This window comes from Asterias amurensis, chromosome 18 (genome assembly GCF_032118995.1).
Source record: "Asterias amurensis chromosome 18, ASM3211899v1".
Taxonomy (NCBI): domain Eukaryota; kingdom Metazoa; phylum Echinodermata; class Asteroidea; order Forcipulatida; family Asteriidae; genus Asterias; species Asterias amurensis.
The window spans coordinates 14,778,807-14,797,704 of NC_092665.1; the positions used below are offsets into that span (position 1 = coordinate 14,778,807).

An 18,898-nucleotide genomic window follows, 5' to 3' on the forward strand; every position below is an offset into this window, starting at 1 on the left:
AAATTTCCACAGGTTTGTGGGACATGCCAAGTGAGAAAACTAGTCTTTGGCATATTGCCAAAGAAATACACTACCAAAAAATGCTATAGTAGGGCCTAAACTGTGCCTCAATTCCCCCCCCCCCCCCTCAATCTTAATTCGGTTGTTGATTAGGCATTTTGTAGTACGTCATCGAATTGTGCAAATATGGGCGCCGATTTAAGATATGCAACAATAGTTAAATGCGGCAATACAACGTGTGCTGCACCGATCCCGGTTCGGCTGTTGAGTGTTCAGTGGAAGTAGGATAATTATGTACACGTCATCGAATTATGCAAATGAGTTACACGGGCGCTGACGTAAACTATGCTGCAAAGTACGTTCCAATCATTGACTGTGTAACAATTTTAAATGCTACATTTACAGTTGTAATCATTGGCTGTGTGATGATAAAATGAGCGTGGAATCTCATGCAGCTGAATTCTCTATAACCAACGAGCTTACACGGTAAACACAGAAACAGTGAGCGGTGTTGGCTTGCAGTCGCCGCCGACTTTTCGTCCCGATTTACCCGCTCTTATTTCTAGAGAGGAGTCACAGTTTTGCATCGGAGGAGTCGCAGCGCAAACTTCCCTCGCCATGGAGGATATCGGTTGCTGTGCACAGATTCGAGAAAATATCACCCGTACTAAGGTGGTAGGCACAGACCTGAAGTCGACCCCACTCCAGAGATGCCTGTCTTCTGTGGATCTTGCCTTTATTGGCATCGGGTGCATGTTGGGGTCCGGCGTGTATGTCTTGACAGGAGAGGTGGCGGGTGAAATGGCCGGTCCAGCCGGCACTCTCTCCTTCCTCCTGTCGGGTCTGGTGGCGCTCCTGGCCGCTATCTGCTACTTGGAGTGCGCTACACAGCTCCCCGAGACCGGCGCGTCGTACTTGTACACCTACGTTACCCTCGGGGAGCTTATGGCCTTTATGATCGGTTGGAATGCCGTGGTTGTCCGTGTCGCTGCCGTGGCTTTAGTCGCCCGGGGATGGAGCGCCTACTTTGACGATGCTATCGGTGACCATATTAGAAACATCACCATCGAATTCGTGCTGGACGGTCAAGAGTGGACGGCACCGGTTTTTGCAAACTACCCAGACATTGTAGCCGGGTTGATTTCTTTATTTGCCAGCGTTCTCGTCGCCGTTGGGACTGAGGTGTCAGCCAAGGCGAATATTTTCTTTGTCTTCATCAACATCGTTACCATCACCCTCGTTTTTGTGTTTGCAATGATCCACGCGGACTTCTCTCTCCTGACCAAACACGGTTTCTTCCCCACGGGATTCGGGGGTGTGATGACCGGTGCCGCAGCCTGCTTCACGGGCTACTGTGGGTTCGAGGCCATAGCGTTCAGTGCCGAGGAGGCGAAAGACCCAAGCAGGGGGCTACCCATCGGGATCATCAGCGCATTCACGGCGTCCATCTTGTGCTATGTTGTAGGCGTCTTCTCCATCACTATCCTCGCTGATTACCGAGACATCAACCCCGGATCGCCGTTCGTGACGGCCTTCGAGGACATTGGTCTGGACTGGATGAAATACCTAGTGGCGGTTGGAGCTCTCGGTAGCATGACCGGAGGTGTGATCAACTGTGCCTACTGCCTCGCCAGAAGCATCTACGTCATGGCTAGAGACGGCCTGCTTCCACCGTTCCTCTCCAAGACCAACGAGAGGACACAAACGCCCGTTGTGGCTACCCTCTTCGGAGCAGTCCTAGCCGTCATCATCAGCATCTTCGTCGAGTTCGTTGTCCTTATTCAGTTCTTGTCGCTGGTGGCGTTTATTGAGTTCGTCATCGTTGCCATGGCGTCGGTCATCCTTCGATACCGCCCTCCCCTCAGGGGTGGGTACTCCCCACTTGATGGCGACGGGAACAGTAGCGATACAAATGACTACGCCAATGGCGAGGCGGACACGGAGATGTCCGGGGAATTCCCACGTCGTGTCGTCAAAAAGAAGTCCCGCCACCACCAGGGCGACGAGAAGACGGCGCTGCTTCCTGACTTACACGGTTCGAGACAAACCCCGTCGACAACAAGCTCTTTCTCTACGTCTAGCTCAAACTCTAGAAGATGGATCGACCGCCATCCGTCTCAGACCATCATCATATCCCTGACCCTTCACCTCATCTTTGAGTCCATAGCAGTATCCCTGCTGACCTACAAAATGGCTGAACTACAAGCTATGGACGGAGCTGTTGTGTTTGGCGTTGCCTTCAGTGTGGGGTTGTCCTTAATCGCATGCTGGCCGTTGTTTGCTTTGCCTCAGTATAAAGAAGGCCTTCCATTCAAGGTAAGCACACTATATAATATTGTACAGTGAATATCAATGTTCCTTTGATATTGGACATTGGGCATTCACATAAGTTTGTACAGTGAATGTCTACCGTGTACATTGATATTTAAAGTCTGCCATTCACATAAATAGGTTTGTACAGCGAATGTCAATATTGCCTTTTCAATATTGGACATTCACATTAGTTTGTACAGTGAACGTCTACCTTGTACAGCGAATATCAATGTCGACATTGGACATTGAACATTCACATAGGTTTGTACAGTGAATGTCTACCTTCTACATCGATATTGGATAATGGACATTCACGTAGATTTGTACAGTGAATGTCTACCTTGTACATCGATATTGGATGCTGGACATTCACGTAGATTTGTACAGTGAATGTCTACCTTGTACATCGATATTGGATAATGGACATTCACGTAGATTTGTATAGTGAATGTCTACCTTGTATATCGATATTGGATGCTGGACATTCACACAGGTTTGTATAAGGAATGTCTACCTCTAAATTAAGTGCACGATGTATTTTGGACAATGTTCTATACAATCTGGCTATGCAACTTTAAAATATTGTACTAGACTTAAATTTATGCCAATGACTAGGTTTACGTAATGCACTGTTAGGTTCAGATATCCATTTGTAAAGGTCAATACATGTCATTGACCCCCAGGTGCCCTTCATGCCATTTCTGCCGCTCTTCAGTCTTCTGTGTGACGTAGTTCTAATGGTTCGGTTTGACACCTTGGCCTGGTTGGAATTCCTTGCTTGGACGGCTATTGGTGAGTACACACACTGAAACCTTATAGAAGCCTAGGTTACATCAGCGTTGGTAGTATAGACCTTTATCATGGTGCGGCCAACTTGATTTTCACCAACTCAAATTAATGTAACCAAAGCGAGGATAGAAGGAGAAATAGTCTGGTTCCTTTTCTTTTTTCTTTCTTTTTTTTCCTTTTTTTCCCCAACGAATATGCCGTGTCCGAAACGGCGACATCGTCTAGAGCTACATCTAGACTGCGCGCGTCTGCCTATTCTGCATACAGTGAACATGACCAAGCTGAGCCCAATTTCATAGAGCTGCTAAGCACAACAATTTGCTTAGCATGAAATTCCTTCCCTGATAAAAACAAGATTACCAACAAATTTCCATTTGTTGCATATTGCTTGTTACTTGTATTCGGCTGTTGTGAAATTTGGTTGGTAATCCTGTTTTTATCAAGAAAGAAATTTCATGCTAAGCAAATTTGTGTGCTTAGCAGCTCTATGAAATTGGGCCCTGCTGGAAGCATGGTAAAGGTGTATATAAAGGGTCTATATCAAGCAGTTTGAGAAACAGTTTACTTCGAAATGACGTGGTTTATAAAACGAAAAAAATATGTATAAAAAAAGTTCAGTGCCAAAATCTAATTTGAGTCTCAGAACGTGTGTCACTTCTTCTCAGATTGTGTATTCCTGGGATTATCTTCCTGCGTGGACATTATTCGCTCCGGATTTTCGGCGACATCTAAAAAAAGGCGACCACTTTTTTTAATGAAATGGTCACATGATAGTCTTGTTGTATTCATCTACATTTATATATGATTAAAACAATCGAATGGTTCCGACAACCAAAAATATACTTTGCCTTTAAAGGCAGTGGACACTATTGGTAATTACTCAAAATAATATTAGCATAAAACCTTACTTGGTAACGAGTAATGGGGAGAGGTTGATGGTTTAAAACATTGTGAGAAACAGCTCCCTCTGAAGTGAAGTAGTTTTCGAGAAAGAAGTAATTTTCCACGAATTTGATTTCGAGACATCAGATTTAGAATTTGAGGTCTCATAAACAAGCATCTGAAAGCACACAACTTCGTGTGACAAGGGTGTTTTTTCTTCTTTCATTATTATCTCACAACTTCGACGACCAATTGAGCTCAAATTTTCACAGGCTTGTTATTTTTTTGCATATTATATTGGTATACACCAAGTGAAAAAACTGGTCTTTGACAATTACCAAACGTGTCCAGTGCCTTATACGCTATATCTTTGTTTCAATAAACTTTGGTGTTCGAGCTTAATATTCTTTAATATGCTTAATATTCTTTACACGATGATTACGAATTGAAGATAGCCTGGATCTATCACATCGTTATCTTCCAAGATAGATCAATGGGAACCAACAGCTGGATCGGCCGCGTGTGGGTTTCTTTCTTCTAAATTTAGACTGCTTTTGCCAAGTTTGTCCCTTTATCAAAGAGCAGATGTAGGCCTACCGTCTTTTAAAAGCTAAAGTTATCAAAAGATGGACAATGTAGATTTTGTTTAATACCTTGTTCCCTACATGAAAAACATAACATCAACATGCTTTGAGTTTACAATCTTTCAGGGTTAAAAAAAGTTTTTTTAAAAGGGAACTGAGCCAAAAGTTACTTTCAGTTTATTATAAACTATTTGCTATGGTGTGGGCGAGCGGTTATTAGAGTACAGGACTCTGGTGTGAATCCCGGTCCTTTTAAAGCCATTGGACACTTTCAGTAAGTTGTCCAAGGCCCACACTTCGTGTATCACAACTTCTATAAAATAACAAACATGTGTAAATTTAGGCGCAATCTGTCATCGGAGTCTAGAGAAAATTATGTGGAAAACCCACCCTTTGTTTCCACACGTTTCGGCGTGTCATGACATGAGTTTAAAATAAATCCGTAATTCTCGATATCGAGAATTGATATTGTTTTAATGTTTTCTCAAAAAGTAAAGTATTTCATGGAATAATATTTTAAGAGAAGTCTTTCACCATTATCTTCTGTAAACCCTGTAAGTTATTTGTAAATCTGTGAACTTTTAATTTTTGTTCTGTTCCGAAAGTGTCCAATGGCTTTAAGACGGACAATTAAACCGTTAGTAATGCTTCGTCCTTCGGATGGGACGTAAAGCCATAGGTCATGTGTGTTCTGAATGCACGTAGAATAATATTTATCACCAAGAAATAGGATTTTCGCTTGTTTTGGGGTTTTTTTTTTCAGTGGCTGCTGAATGTGACACAACACATTGTAAACACTTTATATAAAATTTTACATATTGAATTGTTATTTTTATTTAGGATGACACTGCACCAGAAATGCAAAGATCGTGGGTTCGAATCCCACCCGAGTAATTTGCCTGTGATTTTGTTCACAGAACTCGGGAAAGTACTGAGTATCCAACATACATCGGTGTACTTGTAAATGGGTAAATCCAAAATGAATATTATATGTAATAAGGTTTGCGGTAACACCATGTAATGATAACCTCTAAATGAGCTGGCGTGGTTCTGAAAAGAATAATGAATATTGTTATACTTGTTGTGTACTTTCACCAGGAATCGTACTTTACTTCACCTATGGCATGCACAATAGCAATGAAGGGAAACGACGCGAAGAAACAGCGTCAGCCAACGCCCTGACCGCGGGGTCACAGCTCCTGCCGCCCCGCGACGTCGTCATAACGCACTACGACTCAACGGAGGAGGAAAGCCCGAGGAAGGCCAGGGCCGAGTCAATGGCCGTAGTCGTCACTCGTGACGGTCGGACGTATTCCACGACGCCAACCTATGGAAGCACGGACGCAGCTCTCTGAAACGCCTTGACATTGTGACTTTGTAGCTGGATTAGAGTTAATTATGATACAGCCTTGATAAGAGACTATAAAAGTTTGTTACAGAGGTAGGCCTAAGGTTAACATAGGATGACTTTATTACGTGCGGTAGGCCTAAGGTTAAACAGATACCATGACTGTATTACCTGCGGTAGGCCTAAAGGTTAAAAAGGTACCATGACTTAATTACCTGCGGTAGACCTAAGGTTGAAACAGGTACCATGACTTTATTACCTGCGATTGGCTTAAGGTTAAAATAGGTACCATGACTGTATTACCTATGGTAGGCCTAAGGTTAAAATAGGTACCATTACTTTATTACCTGCGGTAGGCCTAAAGGTTAACACAGGTACCATGACTTAATTACATGCGATTGGCTTAAGGTTAACATAGGTACCATGACTTTATTACCTGCGGTAGGCCTAAGGTTAAAGTAGGTACCGTGACTTTACTACCAACATATCTTGACATTCTTCTCTCACTTTCTTCAACATTTTCTATTGTCTTAAGTCCTCGATAAACTTCTACCAACAACCTACATCTCGGCTTGATTGACATTGATGTTTTTTCTATGCAGTTGTGTATTGAACAGATAAGAACAATTCTTTTGTTCCCTAAAAATATTATTTCGTCTCCTGGAGATGTAATTTTGTTACCACAAAATAACTCAACCTTAAAGTAACTTTTTGAGGAAATAAACAATATTTTTAGGTAATGAAGTTATTTTGAGGGGACAAACTAATATTTCGTGGGAACGAGATATTTTTTGAGGGAACGAAATAGTTTCAACTTTGTTTTGTACCTTTTTAATATTTTGTTTACCTCTCACTTTGAGGGTTCCGTAGTTGTGTTACATGTAGGCCTACTATCTAAACACAAGTTGAAACACACTAATGATCAGTCAGTGTCGAATTCTTAAATAGACGTCTGGAGTAATACCAGTAACATAATTTTATATATTTGTTGCCGTCTTGGTTTTGTACCGCGTTTGGGTTTAATGGTCTCTAGAAATGGTGTTGTATGTTTATCATCTTCTTTTTTCCATTCTTACTTTTTTTATAATTTTGAGGAATTTGTTTCTGTTTTCAACATTTTAAAACTGAACACGGAGATTGCTGTAGCTTGGTTTCCCGTGTTATAATTGATATTATTTGTATAATAATAATTTCAAAAAATATTGATGATATTCATACAGTTCAAAAACTTTAGATTCACATTGACACTGTGGGTGTTGTCACGTAAGCTTTCGAAAAGATTAAAAGTTTACACCATAATGTTTTAAAGACACTAGACACTATTGGTAATTGTCAAAGACCAGTCTTCTCACTTGGTGTATCTCAACATATGCATAAAATATCAAACCTGTAAAATTTTTAGCTCAGTTGGTCGTCAAAGTTGCGAGATAATAACGAAAGAAAAAAGCACCCTTGTCACACGAAGTTGTGTGCTTTTAGATGGTTGATTTCAAGACCTGAAATTCTAAATCTGAGGTCTCGAAATCAAAATCGTGGAAAATTACTTCTTTCTCGACAACTAAGTCACTTCAGAGGGAGCTGTTTCTCACAATGTTTTATACTATCAACCTCTCCCCGTTACTCGTCACCAAGTAAGGTTTTATGCTAATAATTATTTTGAGTAATTACCAGTAGTGTCCACTGCCTTTAAAATAACACTTATTTCTACAAAATTAATTATATTGGTGTTATCTGCACATGATGTTAACTTTGACACTCTCTTTGATATGTAAATTTTAACACCCGGTTGTTGCAGTTCTTGAAAATGAAGTATGTTTTAATTTCTTTTGTGAACTTTGCTGTCATTTTTATCAGTGTAAAAATGTTATTAAACGATCCCGTATGATAATAGTCGACATTTTACTCAAAACTGGAATTATTTTGTAAGAGTTCAAGAAACGGGAAGAGAGTTAGCCCAAACTCACGTGAGAAAACAGCAGCTTGGTATCTGGACGATAACAAGTTCAGTTACCGTTATCAATCAGCAAGCAACCATACTATCACGGCCGCAATGCGTGATTGGCGAAAGTGTTGGTTGAGTATGGAAGTGGCGACCTGGGTTTCTGCATTGAAATGTTTGTAGGCCAATTTCTAAACAACGTCGGCTTTGGTTGCGGCTTAGGCTTTGGCTTTGGTTTTGGCTCTGGATTTGTTTTTGGCTTTGGTTTGGGTTTGGTTTGGGTTTTGGAACAGGTTTGGGCTTATGATTTGGGCTTTGTGATAGGGCTTGAGCGTGGGATTTGGTTTGGGCTAATGATTTGGTTTGGATTTGGGTTTGGGTTTTGGAACACGTTTTGGGCTTGGGTTGGGCTTAAGATTTGGTTTTGGGCTTGGGCTTGGGTTTATATGTTTGGTTTGGGTTTGTTTTAGGCTTTGGTTTGGCTTGAGCGTGGGATTTGATTTGGGCTTTGGTTTGGGCTAAGGATTTGGTTTTGGGCTAGGGCTTGGGTTTATTTCGCCTATGGGTTTGGGGTTTGGCTTTGTTTTAGGCTTGGGTTTTGCTTTGGGCTTAGGATTTGGTTTCGACTTGGGAGTGGGCTTTGGTTTGGCTTTGGACTTTAGCTAAGTTTGGGTTAGGTTTTGGCCTGTGCTTGGGCTAAGGCCCTTTAAATGTGGGCCTTTAATTTAACTCTCCATCCTAACTCTAGCCCTAAACTTCAACCCCTCTAACACCCCCCCCCCCCACCACCCCAGCTTAAAATCCTGGGTATTACCACAGCTGTTTAAATTTTGGAAAGATACAAAGAAAAAATGAAAAAATGAGTGCAATCTTACAATGTTTAATAAAGTGAAATGACCTTTGTCATCTGCTATTGACTCGGCCAAGTTGATTACAAGCCTTTGAATGGACTTATGATAAGACAAAAATGATAACCAACGATTAATATTAAATTACCAAAGACAAGGCCCGTCATTGTCTTTCATGAAATTTCTCTTTTACAAAAAGTAATCATGGTTTGACCGAGGTAAAAAGATAATTGTATAAATTAGGATCTACGCATGCGCTTAGCAGCTGTGGCTGATTCACTCAAGTGGATAAGTTTCATTCTATGAGTTTACTCACTGAGTATGAACATTCTACACATGCCGCGCATTGTACCGTACATCAAAATGGAAACAAACGCTCGTCGAAGACATTGACAAAACCTTAAGGTATTTTTTGTTAACTTCAATGGTTGTCTTGCGTTGGTTGGAGAGAACTACTATTTTGGCAGGCCTTTGGTAGTGCTGTGCAGAGGGCGTCTTGTGCACTGTTTCGGGTTTTCGTTTGCTTGGTTGCCAACGGGAGTTTCAAAGTAAGGTGAGAGTTAGCATCGATTCCATTTTTTTTTATATCATTTCATTTTACTCTGGTTGTGAAGCCGTGGACTCTCAGTGAAAAAAAGCAATCATTATACTAGTCAAGAACCAAATGGTGAGAAGACAAGGACGTTTCCGTTTTAGATGTGGGAGGAAAACCCAAGATCTTCCCGCGTGGACACAGCATAATCTCTCCGGATTTTCGGCATTCTCAAATACACTATCACCTTTCGAAATTATAAAAGATTAATCAGAAATTTTACTGTTATCCCGTACTCAGCAACGTCAGCCATTTTGGTTCTCCACTTGGGTGATGAGAAAATATCTCAGCATATAGTCTTCGATTCAAATCGCTGACCTGAGAAGAACATGCGGGTTCTACAGACCATCACGCGGGCCCTGACCCGCAAGAAGCACATCAGTCCGGAGGCGATGAAGACTAGTCATCTGGTAAGGTACATGACGACCCTTGACCTTACCCTCCTTGGGACCGGGAACACCTTGGGGGCTGGGGTGTACGTTGTCACTGGCGTACTGGGGAAATACACCGCTGGACCGGCGATGATACTGTCCTTCTTCATTGCTGCCGTCGTTGCAACTTTGGCCGGTGAGTTTTCTTTATATAGCAAAACTTCTCAATATTGTAAGAACTCAGTTTTATCGTGAGTGAGTGAACTGGGTTTTCTCGTCTCATCATTCATCATCATAAGAATGTGTTCATCCTAAGCTTAAAGATGTACCCTTCCTCTTGTAAATGCCATTAATTTATATTTGTTTGCAGTTCTGTTCCATTTTGTTCCAGACCTGCATAATGTGCCCTGATGTCATCTCTCCATCTTCTTCTCTGTCTACCTCTGTTCCTTTTCCCTGTCCTTGGTTGCCAATCCATTATTCTTGTTGTCCATCTATTGTCATTTCTTCGGGCAGTGTGTCCATCAGCCCATTTTCCATTTAGACTCGTACAACTTATGACTCTCACTCTCGTTTCATGCATTCTCGTAAGTAATGAAGTCGTTTAACCAATCAGTGGCCCTAACGTTTTGTCTCTAAATATGCCAGCTCTGTGCTATGCGGAATTCGGCGCCCGAGTACCCAAGGCTGGCTCGGCCTACGTGTACACCTACATCTGCATGGGAGAGGTATGGGCCTTCCTCGTGGGATGGAGTGTCTTTCTACAAAATAGCATCGGTGAGTGAAAGTAAATAAACTCACTAGGGCCCAACTTCATAGAGCTGCTTAAGCAGATTGCTTACCAGTTTTCTGCTAAGCAGAAATGAGCAGGATGTTACAGTCGCAAATTGTACATGTGACATGGTAGTTTGGCTGGTAATCTTATTCTAGAAAACAAAATGTTTCTACTTTTTGTGCTTAAGCAGCTCTTATGAAATGGACCCTGAAAGTAACGGGGTCCGATTTTACAAAGAGTTGTATCAGATGCTGATAATGCTATTTGCGACAAGTCTGCACCCCATTCACAGAGAAGTTGTAGCTCATGATAAGACCATAATATGGCCTTTTCGAATCCACGACTTTGGCTCAAGCATCGGCTCTCAGGCCCTGGTCGGGGTTGTGCGTAGGCGCCCAGGGCTTCAGACGAGAGGACGGAGCCTGAAGCCGAATCCAAATCCGAAGCCGTGGTTTCGAAAAGGGCCACGTCCCCCGCACCTTGAAGTGTGACTTCAGATGTTGAGGATAACGACGCTTCTCATTATTAGCCTTTCCCATTAAATATGCTAATTGAATTCACGCATGCGTACCAACAATATTCGTTGCAAACGCCGTAGACATGCGCTAATGTAGTTTGAATATTTCACTGTATGAACTTCCATTTACTTTCAAATGTGTTTACTGTTACAGGAGCTGGTTCCGTTGCGCGTAGTACCAGTGCCTACATAGACTCTTTGGTTGGTAATAAAATAGACGCCTACATGACGGTAGCCATGCCGATGAACTCAGGCATTCTAGCAAAGTACCCGGATTTCATTGCACTGGGACTTTGCATACTGTTAGCAGGTACGTCATGTTTATTGCTCATTGACTTATAGTGTAATTTTTAAATTTGCCGCACAAAGGTTAACACAATTGTTCAATTTGGTATTTTTGTTGCTAAATAACATCAATAATAATACCTTCTTCCAGATTTGGGCCTTTACAAGATGTTTTTCAAACTGTCCTGTAAGTGATAAATGTAAAACTCACACTTTTCGTCTAAGTGATGCTACCGTCGACGCGTCCCAAAGTACTTTTTTAAAAGTTCTACGTTCTTTTGTCTGTTGGTCAGCTGCTCTCGCATTTTGGCGGCAAAATCTGTCTCTTTTCTTGTGTAACTTGCACCTCTAATCTATAAGTGATTCTATCTTTCATAACTACATTTTTAAAAGATCGATGTTCTTTGATCTGTTTGTCAGCCGCTCTCGCATTTGGCGCCAAAATCTCATCCTCCCTTAACAACATCTTCACTGGCGTTAACTTATTCATCATCATCTACGTCATCGTCTGCGGGCTGTTCCGATTGGACATCAGTTACTGGCAGATACCTGCGGATCAAATCCCTAAGGGGCCATGCAAACCGTTGTCTGGTAACCAGACGTCAGAGGAGTGTGAGAACTATGGCACCGGGGGGTTCATGCCCTATGGCTTCGGCGGGGTGCTGGTTGGTGCAGCTATGGGTTTCTACGGTTTTATCGGCTTTGATGTCATCTCAACCGCAGGTATTTTCTGTTTAATGTTTCGTAAATTATCTTTGAATGAACCTTCTTCCACATTTTTAGAATAGTTGAATCAAAAGAGGGTGCTATTTATCAGAGGAGGTTTTACACATTTTCTAACATGTTTCTTTGTCTATGCTCAGAAAGTTTTTGTGCTTACAGGCTTTATGAAATTAGGCTCAGGCAGTAGACCTTTATTATGCTACCGTCATCTTGGTCATGTTCCCTGTGTCTTATAATAGTGATGGGTGCTAGTATTCATTGTACGAAAAGGATACCAGACCATTTTCCCTTTCAGCCTCGGTTTGGTTATACTAAATTGAATGGGAGAAAAGCAAGATGGCCGCGCCGTGATAAATCTCTATTGGAACTCATGATTCCTCAAAAAATAAATTCACTGTTTTACGATCATGCATAATCTTTGCTTTAATCTGACAGCCGAAGAGGCTCATAACCCGCAGCGATCGATCCCTCTAAGTACAATGGCTACCGTGTTCTTCGTATTCCTCTCATTCTTCGGTGTTTCGCTGGTACTCACCATGATGTGTCCGTACTACCTGCTGGATGCAAGGGCGCCCCTACCGATGGCCTTTGAAAGGATTGGTTGGACGTTTGCCAAATATGTCGTCACGGTGGGCGGGATTGTCGGTCTTCTGACGAGGTTTGTTTATTTCGAAAAGGATTTGGTTGTAAGAAGGTCTTATTAGTTTGTAACCCATGCTTTATGGTTTCTACTGACGTTCGTTTATTGCAAGACCAGTATTCTCACTTGGTGTATCCAAACATTATACATATTAAACAGACAAATCTGTGAACATTTGGGCTCACTTGGTAATCGAAGTTGCAAACAAATAATGAAAGAAAAAACACCCTATGTTGCTCAACTAATTGTGTACATACAGCAGTATAGATGTGATTACTTTCTTTATTTCCAAGGTCTATAACTTAAGTTTCCTCGTTTTCGATGTGCGCGAAATTTGAACACTCTCAAAGCGACACATGTTCAATCAAAGATTTAAATAATTTGTAGATTTGATAATTTCCGAAGTGCATTAAATAGCATGATGCTGTTGTGTTTCACTTTAAAGGAGAACTAACCAAATGCAGACAGATAAAACTTATTTATTAGAAAAGTTTCTTACCATAGTAAATCAGTGAACATAGGATGCGAAATACATAGTGGTGAGACCAACACCATGGAGCCATCTGCCCAGTGCAATTGGCACATGCTGTTTTTTTTTTTTTTTTTTAAGGCAGTGGACACTATTAGTAATTATTCAAAATAATTATTAGCAAAAAACCTTACTTGGTAACGAGTAATGGGGAGCTGTTGGTAGTACAAAACATTGTAAGAAACGGCTCCCTTTGAATTAACGTAGTTTTCGAGAAAGAAGAAATGTTCCACGAATTTGATTTCGAGACCTCAGAATTATATTTGGAGGTGTCGAAATCAAGCATCTGGAAGCACACAACTTCGTATGACAAGGGTGTTTTTTCTTTCATTATTGTCGTGCAACTTCGAGGACCAATTGAGCTGAAATTTTCACAGGTTTGTTATTTTATGCATAACATGTTGAGATACACCAAGTGAGACAGCTGGTCTTTGACAATGTTATCAATAGTGTTCAGTGTCTTTAATATTAATGGGTTTTTTTCATGTTAGTTTGCTAGGATGTATCTTCGCTCTTCCTCGGTTCATTTATTCGATGGCTTCAGACGGTCTTCTCTTCAGTTGTTTAGCAAAGATTGACGAGAGATTCCACATGCCCGTCAATGCCTGCATGTTCTGTGCGGTCGTTGCAGGTAGGCAATTGTGCTTAGCAGTTTGTGCCGGTGTCCCAGGGAATGGGAGACTTTTGGGACGCTTGGTGGCAGCAGACTTACCAGGTAACATCCATTGTTCAGAACTACGTATGCTCAGAACTACGTAAACAATGGAAATTTACCTGTTAAGTCTGCTGCCACTTTGCATTCCAAAGTCTCCCATTCTGTCCGCCGGAGATTCGGTCCCCCATTTTGGAAATTAACATGGGCTGAGGAGGATGATTCAAAAGAGGGCAATATCAGAAAACGTTTGTACACAGTTTGTCAAATGGGGAGGGGGGCGCCGAATCTCCGGGGGGGGGGGACAGAATCAACAATTTATCATCTTTGAAAGAGCAATAATATTAACTACCATGGGTTCATACAGCGCTTTATCACATCCCTATAGGGTGTATAACGGAGCTCATTGTTTTCAACAGGAAAAGCAGAGATGTGTTTTGAGTCATGGGATCCATTATATAGCAACTGTTTAAGCAACATAATAAGCACAGAGGATGGTAAAAAGGCCTAGTTGATCTTTTAAACCCCAAAAAGGGAGTGAGGCTGTCAGATCATTTAGCCAAGGCTCGTAGAAGACAGCCTGGACAGACAGACTACAAGCAAGAAGACAAGACAAACTTCTTTTCTCTAATAGCCATCTCTCTCTCTCTCTCTCTCTCTCTGAATCATAATGGCCCTTTCGAAACTACGACTTCGGCCTTGTATTCGGCTCAGGCTATACTTGGCCAAGCAGTTGTTTTGACAATAATGCACATGCTTTGTGTATACGCGCTCATGGCTTCAGACGAGAGGACGGAGCCTGAAGCCGAATCCGAAGCCGTAGTTTCGAAAATGTTCTTGTTTCAGGCGTCATGGGCATGATGCTGGACATCAATTCCTTAGTAAACATCGTGGCTGCTGGGACATTGATGCCTTACGGCCTAGTTGCAGCTTGTGTCTTGAAATTAAGGTGAGGATGAAGTCTTTGTGGTGTTTTAGTTTATTTATTTATTTATTTATTTCCACTTTATGGACATCTATTTTCCACTTTATGGACAATCTTCTGCCTGACGATTTTTGTATATAATATGAATGTTTCTATGTGCAATTTTGTTTAACCCAATTTTTGCTTCTGTTTTAACTGTTGTGTATTTTAAAACCATATTAACCATATTGCTAATTCGGCTTTTAAACCATGATTGCTATTTCTGCTCATGTTTTTATCCTGTATTTTATTGGGTTTTTATTTTATGTACAGCTCTTTGAAACAGTGTTAAAGGAACATGTTGCCATGGGTCGGTCGAGTTGGTCTTTGAAAAGCGTTTGTTCTAAAATGCACATGGTTGGAAAGATGTTGTAATAGTAGAATACAATGATCCCCACACAAACATGCCTCGAAACTGCACGGTTTTTCTTTTACCTCATCGACTAGGCAACGTGTTCCTTTAAATCCAATTAAGTTAATTAAATCCAGTTAAGTTATTTATATATTTATTTTAAATATTTAGACATAATACATAATAATTACAAGTTGGACAGGGGATGACAATGTTATACAAAAGTACAAAAAAGCCAGTCGTCATTAATTTAACTCACCTATTAAATCTGGAACATGTAAACAAAGAAACAAGCCACAAACACCTGTGCGTGAAGCCACTAATTAATTATTAATTATTCAGATATGAACCAGATTACGCATCAATAGCAGCAGCCACGCAACTGTATCCTACGGTGGGTGAGAGAGACCATACTCCGTACGTGGATTCTTTCACTGCCTTACTGAAACAAGCCGTCAGTCCTAGGTATGCAGAGGCCACCTTACTTTCTTCACGGGTCGTCACCTGGGCAGTTTTCATTATGAGTAAGTCACTTGATTATAATTTTATTACTTATCAATGTTCACTCGTCAACATCAGCGTGATGACGTCAGTAAGTGGATCAGTGTATGAAAACATTGAACACTTTCATTTGCTTTTGTTTCTACAATTAACTTGTTTAGCTATAAATAAAAGAAGAAAAATCAACCCAAAACATTAATAAAACAATCGTCCTTTTTAGCTCTTCTTTTCGTAGGCATTTCATCAATGGTGGTATTTGCAATGGACGCTCTTTCATCTCACACACCGTGGGCTTTAGCCGTGACGTCATCAATGAGCGCCCTTATCGTTATCTTACTGATAGTCATAGCAAGGCAGCCTCAGAGCAATACTGAACTAGCATTTAAAGTAAGGTGGTTGTTTCTTAAAAGAAGTTACCTTTAAAAGTAATTACTTGAAGTCGTAGGCCTACGTCTTATTAATAGTTTTCATATATTTTGGACGTCAGACCAATGAACAGCTCCTCCCTTGGTAACGCCATCCACAATATTTCCAGACAAGGGACGTTGCATACGGTACCTTTTCGTGAAAAATGCTTTTGCATACTTTGGGTCTCCTGGTAATAATGTGTTTATCGATCAAGAGTGGTAATCAAAAGTGGCAAAGATAATCACTTATGTTGTTATTTTGATTTTGTTCTAATTGAAATGTTTTTGTTTATGTAAGGCCCTTTTCATCTTTACGTAATATGAAATTGCCATTAATGGCCTTATAGGTATGAGCAGTTTGTGTAAAACACAATAATTAGCCTTTTGAGATATGGTGGCCACTATAGGCGTTCACTGTGGCGTGGTTTGTGTGTAGACAGACCTATTTACCCTAGCCCTGGTGGCCTTACACTTTCGTATTATACTACAGAGAAAGAGTCCTATATAGGGCTATATTGTACAGAGAAAGAGTCCTATATAGGGCTATATTGTACAGAGAAAGAGTCCTACATAGGGCTATATTTACCCCAACCTTGCAGTGTATAGTAAGTCCACAACCTCAAAATGGCTTGTGACGTATAAATAGGCTACGTTCAAAGAGAGAAGTGATTATGTTCCGAACCGATTTCTTGTGCAGGTTCCGATGGTTCCCTTGATACCGGCTGCCAGTCTCTTCATTAATGTGTATCTCCTTGTCCAGCTTGATGGTATGACGTGGGCTCGGTACATGACGCTCATGGGTGTTGGTAAGAATAACTAAAAGTTATGATTATGAATTGTGATTAAACGTTAGCCCGGCCCGCCCACATTCATGTTTAGTTTTAGTTTAACTTTATGTTTTACGGCTCACTGGTAATCATGGGTGATTTAAGTGCATCTGGCCAAGTTATGTTTAAGTTCAGTAAGACTCATTCAACATTGACTCGTGGTCCATCTCCTTTGGGTGCGCCACTGAGTCGAATGTGTTGTGGTTTACTGTTCGTATTTTAAAACTTGAGTCTGAATACAAAACAATGCTGTTTTTTTTGTTTTTTTTTAACCCAATATGTTCTCCTGTCCTTTTTAAGGCGTTGTCATCTACTTTGGCTATGGTATATGGAATAGCAAAGAGCGAGGCATAAGCCCAATGCGTTTGCGTCATGAGAAACTTCAAGCTGTCGCCAGGAAAGCTGCGAAAAGGGACGAGAAAGACCGTGAATTGGAGAGAAGCGGGAAAACTGCAGTTTTTAGCGAAAACGGCAACGCCCAAAATGTCCGACCGCCGGCGTTAGATACTTCTCCTCTGTTATAATGCGTTTCGTTAACAAACAAACTGTCTTTATATTTATTAAAGTAGCCTACTCTGAAATTGTCGGCTACGATAAAGAGAAAATCCTCTTCGGTCAGAGAAAGGGGAGTTCTGAGAGATTGCTTTATGTAACACTTCTCATGATGTGGTCGGTTGCTGCAGCGGTCTCGATGCGGTCGCCAAGTAAAATTGGTATAGCGCCACCAAGCTATGCTAATTATGCAGTAGCCTGAACATCTGACGTCACACTTCGGGGCTCGTTTATCCTTGCGGATAAAGTCAGGGGCCCAGCCTAGTTATGCAGCAGCGTGTCAACCGTTATGAGTTGTGATTGGATGAATATTATCCTGCTGAAATGAAACAATTGAGGGCGCTGTCCGGTTCGCACCACTACTTCTTATTGAGTATACTAAAGACAATCCATGCACGACACATCCAAAGCTGCCAAGTCTCCCTCATTCTGCAGTTTGTTCCCTGAAAGTAAACCAATCTTTCCACGTTCTGATGAACACATTTAAAAATTCTCCCCGATTATGGAAGCCTGAATACCTCTCTGATTTTTGGACAAAATTCCCCTGATTGCAAGCTGCAAAATGTTGGCAGCTCTGCACATTTTTCATGCGGTTATTTAATCCTTTAGGGGGGGGGCAGTTTGATATTTTAAATTGTTAAATGCTTTAAATAATTAACAAACAAGCAGAATTACAAAAGGTGTGGGATGAAATCTAAGGGATAGACAACGTAGGCTACACGTTGTCTCATCCAAATTCATATTCGTATACGGACAATTTTAGCTAACGAACTTGAATTGGAACCTGTGTGTTGAATGCTTGCATGGAAAAAATAAAGTAATATCTATAAAAGATTAAATTAAAGAATATTATTCGAAAAAAAGGGGGGAAAAAACTACACCAGTGATGATAGCAATAATAATAAAAAATAAATGCATAATACAATTTATTCAAATTCTTGCAGTCTTAAGCATTTTATTCTATAATCTAAAATCTTTCTTTCATTCTTTCCCTTATTCTCAATTTCTTACTCATCATAGTTGTTATTATACGGACAAAACATTTTTAAATTGTTCTTTAAAAAAAAACACTGTTGTCTTCTGTTGCCGTTGTCATTATTTAAATATTCATCCATAATAAACTTCGTTTTCTTTGAAGAACAAACTTGTATAAGGGATTATGTGAGAGTTAAAATAATATCAATTTCATTTTCATGCGTGTGGTCAGCTTCTCTAACTCAAACTATAGCTACTTTGAAGTCCTTTTCAGTTTCTGTTGAACTTGGACAAAAAAAGAGAGGGAATGAGAGAGAAAATGGATGAAATTTAAAACAAAACCCGCGATAGCATCAACAACACCAATGTATTTATTTCAAATAAAGCACTTGTACGGAGCCCCTAAAACTCTCCTTCAGCACTCCAGCCTACCTCGTCGGGTAGAGTCACTTTCCCTGATATTTTGCCCGATTTTGGCTCAAAATAAAATTGATGCTCCACAAGTGATCATCGAAGGAGCATGCACCGGACGC

General features: G+C 40.8%; 2 protein-coding genes across 2 annotated transcripts; both read left to right on the forward strand.

Annotated features, from left to right (window-relative positions):
• The first annotated feature begins 502 nt into the window (after positions 1 to 502).
• LOC139951096 (high affinity cationic amino acid transporter 1-like) lies at positions 503 to 7,791 on the forward strand. Its single transcript, XM_071949923.1, has 3 exons — positions 503 to 2,316; positions 2,997 to 3,105; positions 5,667 to 7,791. Exons 1-3 carry the CDS (start codon positions 619 to 621, stop codon positions 5,921 to 5,923), a joined length of 2,064 nt encoding a protein of 687 aa, XP_071806024.1. The 5' UTR covers positions 503 to 618; the 3' UTR covers positions 5,924 to 7,791.
• Positions 7,792 to 8,717: 926 nt separating this feature from the next.
• Positions 8,718 to 18,519, forward strand: LOC139950631 (high affinity cationic amino acid transporter 1-like). Its single transcript, XM_071949408.1, has 12 exons — positions 8,718 to 9,256; positions 9,536 to 9,862; positions 10,315 to 10,443; positions 11,113 to 11,268; positions 11,664 to 11,966; positions 12,402 to 12,624; positions 13,627 to 13,766; positions 14,634 to 14,736; positions 15,446 to 15,627; positions 15,825 to 15,991; positions 16,709 to 16,817; positions 17,139 to 18,519. Exons 2-12 carry the CDS (start codon positions 9,625 to 9,627, stop codon positions 17,360 to 17,362), a joined length of 1,974 nt encoding a protein of 657 aa, XP_071805509.1. The 5' UTR covers positions 8,718 to 9,256; positions 9,536 to 9,624; the 3' UTR covers positions 17,363 to 18,519.
• Positions 18,520 to 18,898: the final 379 nt, after the last annotated feature.

What these genes read in the sequence shown, in the direction of transcription:
- LOC139951096 (XM_071949923.1), top strand. Translation starts at nt 619, where the DNA reads ATGGAGGATATCGGTTGCTGTGCACAGATTCGAGAAAATATCACCCGT. An exon ending in AAGAAGGCCTTCCATTCAAG is followed by an intron (nt 2,317 to 2,996) that starts GTAAGCACACTA and finishes ATTGACCCCCAG; the next exon opens with GTGCCCTTCATGCCATTTCT. An exon ending in CCTTGCTTGGACGGCTATTG is followed by an intron (nt 3,106 to 5,666) that starts GTGAGTACACAC and finishes TACTTTCACCAG; the next exon opens with GAATCGTACTTTACTTCACC.
- LOC139950631 (XM_071949408.1), top strand. Translation starts at nt 9,625, where the DNA reads ATGCGGGTTCTACAGACCATCACGCGGGCCCTGACCCGCAAGAAGCAC. An exon ending in CGTCGTTGCAACTTTGGCCG is followed by an intron (nt 9,863 to 10,314) that starts GTGAGTTTTCTT and finishes TAAATATGCCAG; the next exon opens with CTCTGTGCTATGCGGAATTC. An exon ending in ATTGTCGGTCTTCTGACGAG is followed by an intron (nt 12,625 to 13,626) that starts GTTTGTTTATTT and finishes TTTTCATGTTAG; the next exon opens with TTTGCTAGGATGTATCTTCG.